This window comes from Armigeres subalbatus, chromosome 2 (assembly GCF_024139115.2).
Source record: "Armigeres subalbatus isolate Guangzhou_Male chromosome 2, GZ_Asu_2, whole genome shotgun sequence".
Classification (NCBI taxonomy): Eukaryota; Metazoa; Arthropoda; class Insecta; order Diptera; family Culicidae; genus Armigeres; species Armigeres subalbatus.
Genome location: NC_085140.1, coordinates 221,583,527 through 221,601,023, shown reverse-complemented (window position 1 = coordinate 221,601,023; position 17,497 = coordinate 221,583,527). Strand labels below are relative to the sequence as shown.

Below are 17,497 nucleotides of genomic sequence, written 5' to 3'. Positions count from 1 at the left end.
ACAGTACGGCCACCTCTGTCCCGGTAAAAAACTAACAGTCCTCCAAAAACGTTCAAAACTCGCCCACCAATTTTCCTGGTGAGTACTAGGATCGGTTGAGATTTTCCCTATTGCGCGATCGGCTCTGAACACGACCATATAAGTGCGTCCGTGTCAACCTTAACCTTCCGGGACTCGCTTGGTCCTGGACCGCTCACGCAGTCCCGCTTCTGTTAGGAAGGAGAAGCGTGCTTTTTTCGAAGGTGTTGTACTTTTTACAACGGCGCGAGTCCCCGAAGGTTAAGCGACTATGCACCGTCCGCCATCTGCGCCCCACCCATAGATGGTACGCAGGACTTTCCTTTCGAAAGCTCCAAGTGCGCATTGGTCTTCCACGAGCACCGTCCAGGTCTCATGTCCGTAGAGAACAACCGGTCTAATAAGCGTTTTGTAGATAGTTAGCTTGGTACGGCGGCGAACTTTATTCTATCGGAGCGTTTTGCGGAATCCAAAGTACGTACGATTTCCTGCCATGATGCGTCTCCGAATTTCTCTGCTGGTATCGTTATCGGAGGTCACCAGTGAGCCCAAGTATACGAATTCTTCGACCACCTCGATTTCCTCACCACCACAAACTCGTGATGAGTGGCTTACATTGTCCTCTCTTGAGCCTTTTCTCATCATGTAAATCGCCTTCGACGTGTTGATGACTAGTATGTAGATGTAGACTTCCTCGATCTTCTCAAAGTTACGTGCCATAATATCAATGTCGTCGGCGAAACCAAATAGCTGAACGGACTTCGTGAAAATCATACCAATCGTGTCAAAAGGGACTCGAGAATGCCCCTGAAAGTCGAACTACGCATATGCCGTTACATATGCCGTAACATACGCATATGCCGCATATGTTATATGCCGATCGACTCAGTTCGACGAACTGAGGTAACGTCTGTATGTGTGTATGTGTACAATTTTTGTAGACACACTTTCTGGAACTTAGCATTACCCGATTTACTCGCAGTTGAATTCGACGTGCAATGCAGTCCCATTGTTTGCTATTAAAAATTGGCCAGATCGGACGTTGCATTTCGGAATTATTGAAAAATCATTATTTTTACCTAAGGATTCAAAAAAAATGATTGCGTATTTATTAATGCAAAAAACATGTAAAAAGATAGAAAACATAAGATGTGTGCTTTTTTGACCTTTCTAAAAAAGTTTTTTCAATACATTTTATGATGGACGGGAAAGGCATCATCGCCGCTAGGTGGATTAATCTGGGTTTTTATGTTGAATCCTCATTTTAAGCAGGGCGTTGTATTAATGAAAAATTCAATATCCGGTTTAATGCAATATCCGATCTCGATTTTTTTTAATTGTAATTGTTTATTTCTTTTTAACGATAACCAGTTAGTATATACATACTTTTTATCGGGTCAAGGAAGCAACTGTCTTAAAATATAATTACATTTAGATAGACTGATAGTTTAACAGAGTTACGGGTAAAGCAGAGAATCAAAAGTACAGAATAGCAAAAAAAAAACTAAAGAAAACTTGTTAAATTTATGCTAGGGTCTTCAATGCGTTCTTGAATAAGGGTTAGCGTTGGTTTCTCTTTCGTTTCGAGCGGCAAGCCGTTCCAGCAAGTGGTTCCAAATACCAGCAAGCTCTTGTCACTTGACGATGTGTGTCTAGGGATGATGAAGTTCTGAGTACGTTCTTGCTGTCCTCGTATCAGGTGTTGCGAAATGTAATCTGGTTGGTTCCCGAAGTATGCTTGTCTCATAAATGAACAGATCCGTAGATGATAGTTTGAAGGCAGATCATGACCCAAAATCGAATTGCGAACCGTTGCTGTAGAGTCACGTCGACGAAGGTTGAACACAAACCGTACAGCCGATTTATAGCACAGGTGAAACTGATTTTTGAGGCTGACAGTGAGTCCCGAGTAATACACAACATCACTATAAGTAAAAATGGATACTATAGCAGCTTTCACCAGCTTTCTACGTGTTGGAAGCAACAGTACTGGAGAGAATCGGCGAAACGTACGGAGTGTGTTGTATGTTCTCATGACTACATTATTCACCTGGTGAGACCATGTCAAGTTGTCGAGCAGCAACCCTAGATTTTTGACTTTGGCAGATAGAGGAAGTTATAGTTCCTGTTTTAGTGAAAACTATTGCTTGGGTTTTCTTTGGATTTGGGGAAAGCTAGCCCAATTGGCAATTTCTTGAATATCATCGTTGATAGCTTGGATGAGCATGTCAATGTCTGTTGCAGGTCCTGAGTTGTATACTTGTAGATCATCGGCATACAAATGGTAGTTGCATTTAAGGGACGATGGTAAACTGTTGATGTACAGACTAAACAATAATGCGCTTAAACAAGATCCTTGCGGGGTACCATCATATACATCACACTCATCAGACACGACGTCAGCCAGGCGAACTTTTTGTTTCCGTTGAGGTCACATGCAGCTTGGGAGAAGTGAAACTCATTGCGGAGTTTTGTATTCAGGATCTGGTGGCTAACGCAGTTAAACGCTAGCGAGAAATCAATTAGGACCATGACGGTGCAGTGGTTCCTACCGAAACCGTCATAAATATCATGAACAATTTTAGTCAAGGCGGTGGTCGTGCTGTATCCTTTGCGGTATCCAGATTGGTATTTAGCTAACATTGAAGCAATTGGATTATCGAGATGTTCGGTGATTTGAGCTAATAGGATTTTTTCTAGTACCTTCGACATCCCGATCAGGAATACATAACAAAATTATAACTCAATTCTAGCAATGGTTGTTATTTAAAACAACGTGTGTTATAATTAGATAATTCGATAAAAATGTGTCTTCGGCCAGTTTTATTTCGTATCAAAATTATAACAACATTAGTTATGTATATTTACACAAAATAACTGCCTACATTTTTGATATTGGAAAAAAGCGGAGGTAATCACCTCCAGTATAACTTGAATCAATGTTCGATGTTAATAGCTAGTACAAAGTTAATTGTCTACATTATGGATGGAAATCCGGCGTTGAAGCGTACCACATTTTTATACGTGATGTAGGCAATTATCATGAAAGTAGATTTTTGTACCTCATAATCATATCAACGGTTGTTATAATGTTGAAATGAAGGTAACAACCTCTGATATAATTATGTTACGGCTAGAGGGAATTTTGATATAATTTTTGTTATTTTAACAACTAACCAGCCAATTTTATAACACACTAGTCGACCCGGCAGACGTTGTCCTGCATAGTAGGCGAAAATGCGCGTTGTGAACTACCCATGCGAAATTTCCATACGAATCTATATTTAAGTTTTTCATGATTTTCTCAACTTTACTCGAGATTTTCAAATAGGGAAATATCATATAAACCCGTCGGAAACTCTAACGATCGTTTCTGCTGAAGGAAGGGAGAAAATCCATCCAGCCGTTTTCGCGTTATGCGGATACGAACACAGACCATTTCATTTTTATTATATAGATTTTGTAACATTATTTTTCTGAAATAAATAACTCCCCTTGTTATAATTTTGTTATGCATTCTTGATCGGGATTGCGGAGAGAACGCTGATGGGCCAGTAGTCTTTAGGTTGAACAGGATTTGAGACTTTGGGAATCGGCGTGATGATTGCTTTTTTCCAGTTGGATGGAAAGGTCTTCGAGTCAATAATCGCATTGAAAAGATGGGAGAGTGCTGGTAGTATGAAGGGACAGAGCAGTTTGATGAAAGATATTGGGATATCGTCCGATCCGGTAGCGTTGGTATGGATCTCAAAAAGCTTGCGGCAGACTTCATCCACATTTGTTTGTCGAAAGACAAAGTTGGGTTCACCATGATCCACTGTTGTTCGATGTATTAGTTCTGTTAGTTACGTAATTTTTGCACAAAGCCTTTGATAGAGATCATTATTCTAATAGAGATCATTGGATATGTCAAACATCTTCGATCGTACGACATGATTCACTGTGGTAGTTAAAAAAAATGGAACAAAAAAGTGTCCAGTTTTGTTGCTGCTTTTCCAACCATATTGATTCACGGGGTAAACAAATATTTAATTTCTTGAATTTTATGGGTTGTAAACTGATGATATGTTTAGCAAAAATGTATTTTTTTTTTCAATACAAAAGTTTTCTGTATGTACCTTTGCTCTAAGAACTGTAATTCTAAAATTATTTAAAAATAATTTTTAGTTGAAAAAATCATTTTAGTTTTTACTGCATGCAGTATTACAATATTTTTTTCTATTTCGTTTATTTGATAGGCTCAGATGTCGTATAAAACAACTCAACAGAGCCATAATCTTTTTAATATGATAATATTAGATAAACATTTTATAATGGTTTTTCCTAGGGAGCGTAAAGGACGGGGTTTTGACCCGATGTAAGGGTTTTTTCTTCCGCTGCGTCATCCACTGCTCCTCCGATTCTCTATTGCCCGGCGTCTGTAGCATTTCACACGTCGAGTGGTCCGTATTGTGACCGTCACTTTCACTCGTACGTTTTCTTTCAGATTTCTCAGTATTCGGATTGGACACATCCATTAATAACTCAGTCTCCTTTTCCGATTCATATCCCGTATAGACCGAAGGATCCTCTTCCACCACTACCGAAGCGTAAGTAACGTTTTTGCTAGTTTGCTTTTTCTGCTGCTTTGCGAAGTCCTGTCGTTGTTTCTTTTGTTGTTCCCGGGGTTTCCGCTTGGGACAGATGTTCATCCGGTGTCCGTCCATTTTGCAGAGAAAACATTTATTCTTGTTTCCTTCATAAAATATGTTCCCCTTCCGATTCATGAAATGTAGCGATGAAGGGATTTCCTTCTTCACATTCATATACACGCCACGTACACCAGTGTACGCGTCGAGGCAAAGTTCAGCGGGAAATTTTTCGCGAACAACATTTTTCACTTCACCATACTTTCCCAGTACTACAGCTAGTTCATGGTCAGTAACCTCAGGGGGTAGGTCGTGCACCCGCACATATTGAATGTAGTCCCCCGCATGAGACATGCATACAGCGGCGTCTTTTCCATCCGCATAATGGAAAGTTAGATCCTCCGAGTTGGAAGTCAATGCATGCAGCATTGCTTCCTCCGTTTTAAACTTGATGAACACGGCTTTCTCTTGCGATATTCTATAAACAGCCTCAATTTGCCTCAAGCCCGTATTCAGTCTCCAACATCTTCACAAAATGAACAATTTCGCTCATGTTTGGCTTTTCACTGCCAATCGGGAAAGTAAACTCTATTGTGCTTTTAATCTCACACATCGCGACGACAAAAGCGATCGATTTGATGGTAAAGACAATGTACTGAAAACAACAGACAGCGTGGTTCGTACCGAACAAACAACTTGTTACTCTGTCGAGAGCTGAAAGCAGACTGAGTATTACAATATTTCGACTTCTCTAAGGCCTTCGACAAAGTTCCCCACGAGCTCACTATCCAGAAATTCAAATATCTGGGTTTTCCCGACTGGATAACGCAATGGCTGCACTCATATTTAAGTGGAAGAAAGGCCTTCGTCAGATTGAATAGCTCTCGTTCACGCGCGTTTGCCATTACGTCCGGTGTCCCGCAAGGAAGTGTACTTGGACCTTTAATCTTTGTACTGTTTATAAACGACCTATGTAGTCGGCTAAAATCGGGCCAGTTACTGACGACCTAAAAATATTTAAAGTAATCTCATCGCATCTCGATTGTTGTGCGCTTCAAGCCGATATAGACGAACTCCCAACTGTGGTGTTCGGAAAATGGAATGGCTCTCAACATAAGCAAATGCAAAGCTATATCGTTTTCTCGTCGAAATACACGTATCGAAAATGGGTATACGATAGGTTCCACTCAATTAGAACGTGTAGATTTGATCCGCGATTTGGGGTTGACCATTGATACCAAGCTTCGTTTGAGCACATCAGCATGGCTACCGCGAAAGCATTTGCTGCATTGGGTTTCATTCGTCGAAATACAAAGGACTTCACGGACATCTATGCACTCAAAGCACTGTACTGTTCAACGGTGCGAAGTATCTTGGAGTATGCAGTATGTGTGTGGTCCCCATACCACGTGACACAATCTATCAGGATTGAAAAGGTTCAACGATGTTTCATCAGATACGCCCTCCGTCGGCTTCCCTGGAATGATCCTGTAAACCTCCCGGGCTATTCCAGCCGCTGCAAGCTTATAGGCCTGGAGACACTTGCGCTTCGTCGGACTAATCTGCAAAGGCTGTTTGTTTTTGATATTTAGAAAAATGTCGTGCAAAGTCCATATTTATTGCAAAACGTTTTTTATTATGATTCAGCGTCACAGGACGTCATATGGTTTTAACGGTTTTAACAATCCTCTGGAAAACTGTTTTCGGTCGTTTAATAGTGCAAGTGCTGTTTTTGATTTTAATGTGTCTAAACTGGTTTTTAAGAATAGAATAAGAAATATTAGATAAGAAGCAGTCTGAGGAATTTTTTATAATTCAAGACGAAGAAATGAATAAATAAATAAATAAATATTGTTTTTTCTGTGAATCAATATGTTTGAAACTCAGGCATGATAAAATTCAGGTCAGAACTGCAAACTTGACCATTTTGTATGAAAAACGGCAAGTGGGCACGTTATTATGCGAGACAGTGTATTTGCTGGATTGTTTTTTGAACTGATGTACTTCCGTTGATAATTCGTTACATAATGCTAACAAAATCAGCAGGGCTGTCATCAACAAATCAAACTAAATTAAATTAAGTTATACGCTTCGTTCATTATCTCACTAGAGCCACTCGTTTATAAACGCCTAACTACAAAGCTTGACTCAGTTATTACACATATAAAATGAATGGAAAGTTGCATTCTAATACTTATTTACAAGTGCCTCTGTGTTGTAGTTCCATATAAATCAGTCCAAAAATGGCTTCGACATAGAGAGCTGTCATATTTGTCTCAATTTAGTGTAGGTATATACAAAATAAAAATAAATAAGCTTGGCACGTAATTAATCATAGACACATGGATAAACTTCGGCGATAAAATTAATCGATACTAAGCTACTATCGCACAAGACTTTTAGCTTATGCTCTATAATTCGGATAAAATAGTACTTCCAAATGGTAGCGAATGGCAACCAATTATATCAAATCTCTAAATAAACGCTGCAATATCCGTCCGGTCCAAATCGTATTGCGAACGTCGCAATCATTGAACGTCTCGTATTATAAATAGTTTTGTCCTGTAATAACAGTAATCCATTTTAAAACTTAGATTTTTAATTAAAGTTAAAATTTTCTAACTAATTTAAAATAAAGATAGATACATTAAATTTCATAAATATTGTGTTTTGGATGTGTAATTATATTGGTAAACATTTTATGTTTCTAATGACTTCGAATGCTCTCGAAGCTCGCCTAAACACAAAATTTCGTTATAATACACCCAAGAGACGAAATGTTATCGACCTTTGAAAGTGATGCCATTTGATTCCGTACACCCTTTATGTTATTAGGGAAGTTGATCCAAAACAGGCAAGGGGTAAATCGAAGGAGTCGATGGCTTGACCAACAACCAGTTCCGTTTTCGAAGATTCAACACCATTCTAACCGTTACCGATACAGCCAAAATTGTGCATGGGATAAATAGTCGTGGTATCAGATACTGTACAATTGTACATTGATTGTGATAGAGGTAGAAAATGCATTCAACAGTGCCATCTGCCACGTAATAGCTGACTCTCTACACTGATTGATCACAAACCAATTGCGCAGGAGTGTAACTTCCAATACCGAATACTATTGTATGAAACCGATATTGGTCAAAAATAGATTGAAGTGTCAGCGGATGTTGATCTTAGGACTGGTACTGTGGAATTTCAATCTCTGGAAAACGGAGTACTGTGTCCGAAGTTTCCGGCTGGGGTAAAAATCAATTGGTTTGCAAATGACGTTGTGCTAGAAGTTACTAGAGACAGTATCCTGGAAATTAGTCTAAAAGTATGTGTGATCAGTAGGGTGGAAGACTGGCTTAATTCAAATAAGATTATGTCGGTGGACAGACAGATAGAAATTATGGTGATGCACAACAGGCATGGGTCGCAGTTGCCGAAATTTACTGCATTGATAGGAAGCAAACATCGACGTAAAACTAAAATCCATTAATGTTGTTACGCCCTTATGATACAAAGCGCTGGTTTTGTTTTACTGATACTGGTTTTACTTTACAAGTGAACTACAATAGGACTTAAACAAAAACTTTCGCATATGGTCAGGGTTCTGCGAAACCGCACAAAATATTCCTGACCAATTTATGATACTTTGTTCATATTTTGGAAATGGATGCGTACATTTGTTATACGATATTCACAGTTATGAGTTTGAATATCCGATAGGACTAGTGATCGTCAACTTTGGACAAAAAATTGGTTCAATCAAAGTTAATTGCCTATTTCCGGGGATTAAACCACCCGACTTGGACGTTAATTTACAATGTTATGAAAACTCATATGTGAATATGTACGTTATGTGGAAGATATTGATTTGGAAAATGTATTGGAGGTAACCACTTTCCCTTCGATGGGACTTGAACCCATGACCCTACAGTACGCTAGACTGGTGCTTTAACCAACTAAGCTACGAAGGACCTCCGTCGGCCTTCGCAACCTAGAGGCTACTGAACGAGCTCGAGATTCCCAAATTGGACGCATAGTCGAATCACTCGCAATCCATTTCTCAAGCCAATACTTCCACATGTGTATTGTACACGTCCACATTAGAGGAGCGTGAGTATTTAGAATGTCTGGCGGCTATACAGAAAATTGGTAATTTTTTAGCAAAGTCCCGACCATATAAGACAAGTCAGTACACTGCGTGACCCATTATAAAATATTAGGCGTCAAATATGTTCTTAACGATGGTAAAAATCTACCGACGTTACCAATTGCGTGGTTATCATAAAAATACTTTAACCGTTCTCATGTAAGTACCCTCCATATATACCCAATAAATTAATAATATAAGTTGGACTTACCTTCCAAAGTGCAGGCAACATTCTCAAGTTTATGTATTAAATGCATCTTCTTCGCGTGTATATCCATATCGAGCGAATCTATGATCTACGGGAAAAAGAAAGGACACGTCGATAAGAAATTTTCTACATTGCAGTTAAATTCCCTTACCTGATCCCTATATTTTGTTACGTAAATGTAAAGCTCTTTCAACGCCGCTATAACATCAAACTCCTCCTGCTGCTGAATGGAGAGCTGCTGCATAGCAGTGCACATATCCTGATCACTAATTTGTGGCATGTGTGCAATTTCAGTGTAAAAATTTGCAACCATCTCCCGATACTGTGGCAAGTCCTGCGCATAACGTAACTGGTGAAGAGCAAATAGGAAACAGAGAAAAAATAGCTTACCTTAGCAAAAAGTAATTTGTTGGATGGTGAATCCTTTCCCAGTCTATACTCAGTCGTGGAACATGAATCCATAAATGTTTGCGCTATGACACTGAGACAGGCATCTACACTGGGCGACTTGTTAATATCGAAAATAAAGTCTGGATTTTTTATGAAATTCACCCAAAATCTCAGTGGTAAACTGCAAATAAGAAAATCATATATTAGTATGTAATGTTCGATAAAATAAAGAATTATATTTCTTTCGATATATCTGCTCACTGTTATTGGTAAACCCACGAAAAAAAATTAAATCGTAACAAGCATCAATCGAGAAAATGCTTGAAAGTGATGGTAAACTGAGTGCTGGATTACATGGAAAGGTTATGACAATTATTGATCATTAGAATTGTTGTCTAATAGTTTTCAAATATAAAATTTATAACGAAAGTCAGACAGATAATGAAGTCAGCTGTATTTGTACAGTGCTATTAAACCATAAGAATCAAGTACACGAGGTGCAGAAAGCGCGGCGGTACGTTTCCTGAAGCGAACATCGCGTACAATTTTGAGAAAATCAGGTAATACAAGGATGATAGGTGTAGGGTAAGGTAAGGGAAGGTGGTTCACGAAGTAAGATAGGTCAGTACCGTTTTTGAACATCGTATACATTTTAATGCAGGTTTTATGTTTTTGCAAGAAGATCAATTTGGTTCCACTTTATTGTCACTCGATTTGAGGATAAAAATTCATTTTGATAGAGAATGGCAAGGTATAATATTTTTCAGCTATGGTTCTTATGCGAAACGCATTTTCTATAAAACGCGTAATCTCGTCGAACAATGTGGATATCTAACATTTTTGGTAATATAATGAAAGTATTATATGTAATGTAGATGACGTTGTTTTGAGTGGGTCACACGTATTGTTTTGTGCAATGACAACCGATTATGATGAGTATTTAGTTATGTCTGGTGGTATCCACCCACAGCTTTATTAGCAATTGCGCTCAATCTATCTATGATCTACGGAAAAAAGGAAGGACACGTTGATAGGAAATTTTCTAAAGGGTTTCATACCAGTTTGGTCGTGAGATCCCATCCTGACCACACAAGCGAGAAAAGAGATTGCTACTCGAATTTAGTACAATCGAAGTTAATTGCCTATATTCCGGGTATAATCCGGGCTTTTCCCTGCTCCAATAAAAAAATATATAAAAAAAGCCACCCGGAGTGGAAATTAATTACTATGTCCAAAAATTTGAACATACTCTGAGCTGCGGAGGACGAAGGAGGTCCTTCGTAGCTTAGTAGGGAAAGCACCTGCATAGCGTATTGGTTTCATGGAATCAAACCCCACCGAAGGAAGTGGTTACCCTCCAATACATTTTTCGAACTGAATATTTCACATTTTATTCAATTGCACAAATCGAGTTACAGACATGGTGTTAATTTGTTAATTAAAAATAAGGTAGTGTGTAAGGAATTGTGCCTGTGCTCAACATGTGTCCCGTCTTGCCAGATTGGCTTTTATTTTCCACCCGCAGCGAATTCCGCGCACCGAAGCGCTCACTTCATCCCCTACGGACGAAATTTTCCTGGCAATCGCCAACTGGCCAGAAGTGGACGACCCGTCACCATATCGTTCCGAGGAGGCCAGGGGATCTCTAAGTGGACGAAGTCCACCAGCCGGTCGTCAAGCTACAGGCCATAGCGATTCATCGACACGCTTCATTGAGAAGCAATCGCTAAGCATTGCCCTGACGGAAAGAGCATCGCCCAACGGCCGTCGACATTAAGTCCCATCGAACAGTGAGTCAAGCCTTTCTTGTACGGAGTGCCGTCCAAGGAGGTCGCCGCGGAGGAATTTGTTGTCCAGTCGTAGACTGAAGGATGTGCCGACGCATTTTTCCGACGAGCTCGTTGGTCTAGTGGCTACCGCTTTTGCCTTAACAGCAGCAGGTCGTGGGTTCAATTCCAGGCTCGTCCCTTTTCTACTTTGTATTTTTAGCTTAGTTCTTAATGTGTTTCACGTTCTACCTAAACGATTTCTTTTGTTATAACCTCCCACACTAACAATTCCAAAAAATCGCCCGTGACACCTATGAGAGGTCGTAGAGTTCTCTGCATCTTTCTTAAGTAGGTGTCCAACTAACCATCCTTCCCCTTTCTCAGCATTCGCACGGACGTGGACAGAACAGATCTCGACTATTGGAGAGTGTATTGTGTATTGCTTCCATCTAAGTGATAGTGATTAGTCCAAAATCAATATCTGTGGTAACGGATGAAAGTGATGTTACTCTCATACAATAGTCCACGCTTGTACCACCTACGAATTTGTGCGAATTGCTCAATGCTAATGCCCGCTGTTTAACCCATCTTACTCCGGTATTTTTTTTATTGACATAAAAATAGACTTTTACTTGAATGACTCAAAATGAAATAAAAAGAGGAATTTTCGTTATTTCATGCCCTTGGCATACAGATGAGGAAGTATTTTTATAGATTCACGTTGAAAAGTGAAATTAAAATGTTCTGAGGCGTTGAGGGTTCGCCTAAAACGCCTACCCTACTGTAAACTAATAAAGTGCCTCTGGATGATTATTACTGCCTCGTTACTGTTAGACAACAACAACATCAATAGTGCTGTCCAATGAGCAGCTCGAAGTAGCTCGAAGTTGTTCCCGTCCTGCTCGTTCTTTTTAGTCAACAAATGGGCATGAGAAGGACAGGGAGAAAGTTCGAGCTACTTCAATCTCTCATTGGACAGCACTAATATAACTGATTTTGGCTTCTTGAAAGTTAATGTTTTGTAGCTTATATGTAGCCTGATAAAATGAATATTACATTGCATGTTTCTCGATTTATGTCTTTTTTGATATTCTCCACAACCAAAATTATTTACCTGTTTGATTTCCAAGCGTGGACAACATCCGGATCAATGATACCGTGCCGCTTGGCGGCATCGTCCAGGATATCGAATATCCATTTGACGGCAGGTGGCAGCATATTGTTCACGGTTAAAATAGTGCCAAAGAAATCGTCCACAAACTTCTGAATGGTGCCTTTAGTAGCCAAAAGCCTGGTAAGGAAGATTTCCGGAATAGCTTTGTGTGTCCTTTCGTGCAGACTCTGTTGCTGTCCAAAAGCTGTCTTCTCATCTATCGGTCTCACTAGGTGGTAAATGCGAGCATGTGTTTGATGCGCTTGATTTTGAAAATTCAGCAGATGACTTTGTGGCAGCGTTGGAGTATGATGAACCATATCGCCGTTGATAGAAATGTGGGACGAAGAGTTATTAATATAATAACAATTCGGATATGGCTGTTTGCTACTGAAATTATTATAATTGTCGTTTTGCCTGGCAATGAGAGACATCACAGCTGATTCTTTGATGCCATAATGGGCAAGAGTATTGATACGTTTCCATCCACCTATTGTTTTGGTGGTCAGATCTTCGTCCTAAAAATAGAAACAGAGAATAAATTAAACAAAACCAAACACACATGCACATAAGTGCTGAAGCTTTTCAGTATGAATAGGTTACAAAGCTCAAGTTATGAAGTTGAACAGCGAGAAAATTGTTTTTCTCACAATTGTATGCCCTGATTTTTTGCAGCTCCAGCTAGCCCCGTGAGCGAAAATATTTCACTAGAATCATGAAAGTTCACTCCATTGCTTTTGAGCAAAAACAAACAAATGAACATAATATGCATTAGATTCTTGAGATACGTTACCTGTAATGTTAGATGGCCGCCACGACCATGGCGCCATTCCAAATCTAAATCGTGTACTGATGGACGCATCGAAAAAGGCGTATTTTTGAAAAGTGCATCGAGTATTTTTGATTTTACTTGTGTAATTGTATCACAGTCCAAAACTTTGCATTGGATCTTTTCATCCAAATCGTCCTGAATAATATGTAGAGTGACGACGCTATGCGTAATCTGCTCCCGTAGTAGCCGTTCCTCGCTCAACGAGTATCGAGCATCATGTGTAACTGCGTCCACTAAGCCTTTCTCAATCTGGTGTTTTATTGCTTTGTACAGCAAAAATAACGAATTTCCGCTGTATTCTTTTAAATATTCGTACATACATATTGCCATGTAGTTTGTTAACATTTTCTCCACCACACTTTCCGTTCGTCGCAGCATCAATTGTGGGTGTTTGGTGACGACTGATTTGTCGATTAATCGGAGTAGTAAGCACTTCAAAACATCGGTGGCATATTCCATTTTGTTCATAAGCACTATCATAAGCAGTGATGCAACGTTGACCCTAGAATCATTTAAAAGTGAATCAAATTTACTATTCAAATAAAATTTTCCAGAAAATTTGTTAAGCAAATATTATTCTCTTTTTGTGCAAAACGTGTACACCCGATTCTTTTTTACACGGGAGATGCGTTCCATGTAAAAAAAGTTTTTAGTTCAAAATTCGAAAATCCGTGTAAAAAAATTTTATGATTTCTCGACGAATCATGTAAAATGGAGCAGCTTTGCAACAATTTTGTATGGGATTTTTTTTACACGGCCGTGTAAAAAAAATCCGTGTAAAACAGAATTGGGTGTATTACATTTTTTTTATTAATCTAATCTTTCAATATGAGATAAATATTTGGAAAAAAAATAAAAATTACATTCAGTTATGCGTCTAACTTACTTGTCCCGTATGCTAAATGTTTTCTGAGCTTCCAGTGTCTCGATGAATACAAGCAAAAACACTTTATTGTTGATAAGCTGCTCAAATTGTAGCATTGCTTGGTCGTAGTTTGTTCGGGGCATGTTGATTCGGAATTTTGACGAGTTCAATATCGGATGGTCAGTTACTCCGGGGAAGAATACCTTCATGATATAGTTCACATGATCAAGAGTAGGAATGCCGCTATTTTCTAGATCAGCTGTCAAATCAGTCATATCCGTTTGTAACTCGGCGAAGGCTTGCTTGCACTCCATTCGAACATTACTTTCCAGCGTATCCATTTGGATCTGTATTCGTTTGTATTCTCGTTCAGCCTGTGTGCTTTTGCGTCGATAAATAATTAAAATAACAACTAAGGATACCACGATAAAAAGTGTACCAATGACTATACCAAACAGGATATGCGAAAATGTGTACGGTTTCATCAGTTCGTACTTCAGGTAACCTGAAAAATAGAAAGAAAGTTTGTCATGATATATGCTAGGGAATAACGATAGTAATGGAAGTAAAAAAACGAAACGGGCAACATGCAAAAAAATAGTCTCTTATATGTTGTTTTCGGTTATTTCAGCTGTCAAAGTGGTTGCCCTACGCAGTGACGGGAAATGTCAAAAAAATGTCGTGGGATAGCAATTACTAATTTGCTAATAACTTCTTTTAGAAGTTATTACCAATTCGGATTTTTTATTAACATTTAATGCTTAAAAATCCAAGAATTTCTGTCGAAGAAACTGTCGAACAGATCATTGTTCTAAATACAAAGTCTAAACCATGAGAGCGAAATTTGAAAGAAGTCACGGAATGTCATGATCATGACATTAACGTCATTTGACAATAATTCGGGTCTCACGCCGCCAACATCAGATTTAGAATGACCTATTAGAAAAAGTTAGAAAAAGAGGGCTACATGTTTATATAAAAACATAATTGAAAATAATGTGTGATAAAATTTATTAGCAAATTAGTCCAATGACATCGAAATGACATTTCCCGTCACTGGCTTTACGAAAGGCTGCAAGTGAGTGGGTGCGACCAAGAAGACCATTGTCCCTAACCCCTAATCCCAAGGCGTTAAGCGACCCGTGCCGAAGGGATGCATGGCCAGGGGGTGACATAATGAGCTAGGCCTTTAACGGAGCCTGTGGGGTACCTGGGCACCCTCCAAAGAAACTATGCCGGTAGAGGTTATCGACGGCCCATGACTTGTGGAGGCGATGAAGCTCTCAGTAGCACCAGACCAGGGAAATAGAGGGGGATGACGCCTCCTGGACCCTGGTCATGAACAAGAGGAAATCGAAGACGTCAAGGGCCGAAAAGAAGGCCTATGCGAATGAGGGTAGCAAGAAGTCTAGGGTAGGCGCCAATCGCTCCAGGGGCGATGCCCTAGTCATCACGATGGACGAGGCCAAGTACTCGGACATATTGAAGGCGATGAGGAGTGACGTCAAGCTCGGTGAACTCGGCGCCGACATACGTCGAATAAGACGTACCCGGACGGGCGAGATGATCCTCTAGCTGAAGCGGGGCGTCTCGCAAAAGGGCGCCGCCTACAACAAGTTGGCGGAGGAAGTCCTAGGCAAGACGGTCAAGGTGAGGGCACTCACGACGGAGGTGAATCTAAGGGTTAAAGATCTGGACGAGATCACCGAAGTCGAAGAGCTCGTCACGGCACTGCGGCGACAGTGTGAAGTGGAGACGCCCACCGCAGCCGTTCGGCTACGGAAAGGTCCGGCAGGGACGCAGGTAGCATTGGTTCGGCTATCTGCAGCGGACGCCTCCAAGGTAGTCAAGTTAGGGAGCGTCAAGGCGGGATGGTCGGTGTGCCCTGTGGGCATATACGAGCAACCCGAAGTTTGCTTCAAGTGCCTGGAACCGGGGCACAAGCAATGGGACTGCAAAGGCCCTGACAGAAGCAATCTCTGCCGACGCTGCGGATTGGAGGTACATAAGACGCAATACTGCACGAACCCTCCCAATTTTTTGATTTGTTCCAGCAAAGCTGTGAACAGCAAGCACCCCATGGGGGGTTCGATGTGCCCGGCGTTTAAGCGTGCTGCAAAATCACAGTGCAGGTAACGCAGCTGGCTTGCTCGGCCACGCCCGAGTGTTTGGTGTGCGCAGGTTTAGAGGAAACGGCGGAACGCGTGTTGTTCGTGTGCCCACGTTTTCGTGCAATGCGTGACCACATGCTTGCCACATGTGGTCTGGACACTACCCCGGACAACCTAGTTCGGAGGATGTGTAAAGATGAAGTTGGCTGGAACGCCGTTTTATCGGCTATCGCCCAAATCGTCTCGGAGCTACACAGAAGGTGGCGCGTGGACTCAAGGATGGCTAGTTCAGGCGCAAATAAGAGGTGGTCCAAGGTTCGGAGTCTGCTTCATGGGTCATACCGGTGGTCATGCTCTGTGGTCGAACTCTATCCTTTTATCGAACAAGTGACCGCGCGAAGAACAACATGGTATCGTCGCTTTCGCGGCGTTGGTCAACCGGGCGGGTTCCGAGCCCGAGGACGGAAAGGGGTCCTCGTCAAGGCTGGGGCAGGCGTAGGCACCACGTCGGCAAGTCCCTCTGTGGGTTGGCGAATAGACCCTGTCGCAGAGAGGTCAATTTGGGGTGCACGCGGCATCATCATTCTTGATACCAGACAGAGGGAAGCAAGCACGAAGTCGACCCTTCCTACCTTCCGAGGACATAGCGCGTGGTAAGGCCACCTGGAAAGCCGGCAATGCGCTGACACGATACCATGGTGTTCTTCTAAAAAAGCGAGTCACGATGTTCGGTGCTGCAAGGACACGCAGCTAACCTCGAGGGTGCGTTGTGCACTGGCCCCCCTTTGAAGCATTACTTTCTGGTTGTACCGAAGGGACTATGGGCTTGGCGGCAATGGAAACGGTTTAGCGGGTCGGGGATGTAGTCCTCCCGAGCAAAGTCTGAAAACATAATGAGAGCATATAGAAAACATATTTTGATTTTGACATCAAATTGAAATCATAATTTGTTTTCAAATATGAATCATCATGATTGATTACATATTTTGATCTCATTTTGCTGTAGATTTCTAAATTGTATGATCTGACAGCAAACTGTGTACTTATTTTGTTATCAGAACCAATATCAAAATTAGTTTTCGATTTGCTCTCATCGATAGCAGGAATAGTTTTCGATTTGATGTCACAGTAAGATTTTTCTGCTGTAGATTTTGATCTTTTAACCGTTAAAACGACCAAAAGGATATCAACCTGAGTTATCAAAATTAGGCAATTTCACAACAACAAAATCAGTTATCGATTTGCTCTCAAGCTTTGCTCGGGCTGCCTCCCTTGTTTGCTGTTGGAGGTAGTCCCTAGCCCCGCACTCCCTGGACAACCCAGGATGTCTGTTGAGCAGATTCCCACTCCATTGCTTAGGAAGAAAAAAAAAGACATCATCT

The 17,497-nt window shown here is 40.8% G+C and overlaps 2 protein-coding genes across 5 annotated transcripts in view; both read right to left on the bottom strand.

Moving 5' to 3' along the window:
* Nucleotides 1-9,200, bottom strand: part of LOC134211710 (mitochondrial glutamate carrier 1-like) — a 153,129-nt gene extending 143,929 nt beyond the window's left edge. The window contains exons 1-2 of one of the 2 annotated variants that reach the window (XM_062688859.1): nt 9,147-9,200; nt 8,999-9,083 (exon numbers count right to left, since the gene is read on the bottom strand). In XM_062688859.1, coding sequence (XP_062544843.1) covers nt 8,999-9,019 — 21 coding nt within the window. In that variant the 5' untranslated portion in view covers nt 9,020-9,083; nt 9,147-9,200. The remainder of the gene's footprint in view (nt 1-8,998; nt 9,084-9,146) is intronic. The other variant, XM_062688858.1, reaches the window with a different exon arrangement.
* Nucleotides 1-17,497, bottom strand: part of LOC134211708 (plexin-B) — a 177,741-nt gene that overhangs the window by 123,618 nt on the left and 36,626 nt on the right. For 2 of the 3 annotated variants that reach the window (XM_062688856.1, XM_062688857.1), the window contains exons 8-13: nt 14,026-14,509; nt 13,101-13,641; nt 12,269-12,825; nt 9,386-9,566; nt 9,147-9,329; nt 8,999-9,083 (exon numbers count right to left, since the gene is read on the bottom strand). In XM_062688856.1, the coding sequence (XP_062544840.1) occupies nt 8,999-9,083; nt 9,147-9,329; nt 9,386-9,566; nt 12,269-12,825; nt 13,101-13,641; nt 14,026-14,509 (2,031 nt within the window). Of the gene's footprint in view, nt 1-6,723; nt 7,209-8,998; nt 9,084-9,146; nt 9,330-9,385; nt 9,567-12,268; nt 12,826-13,100; nt 13,642-14,025; nt 14,510-17,497 lie in introns of those variants that run through there. The other variant, XM_062688855.1, reaches the window with a different exon arrangement.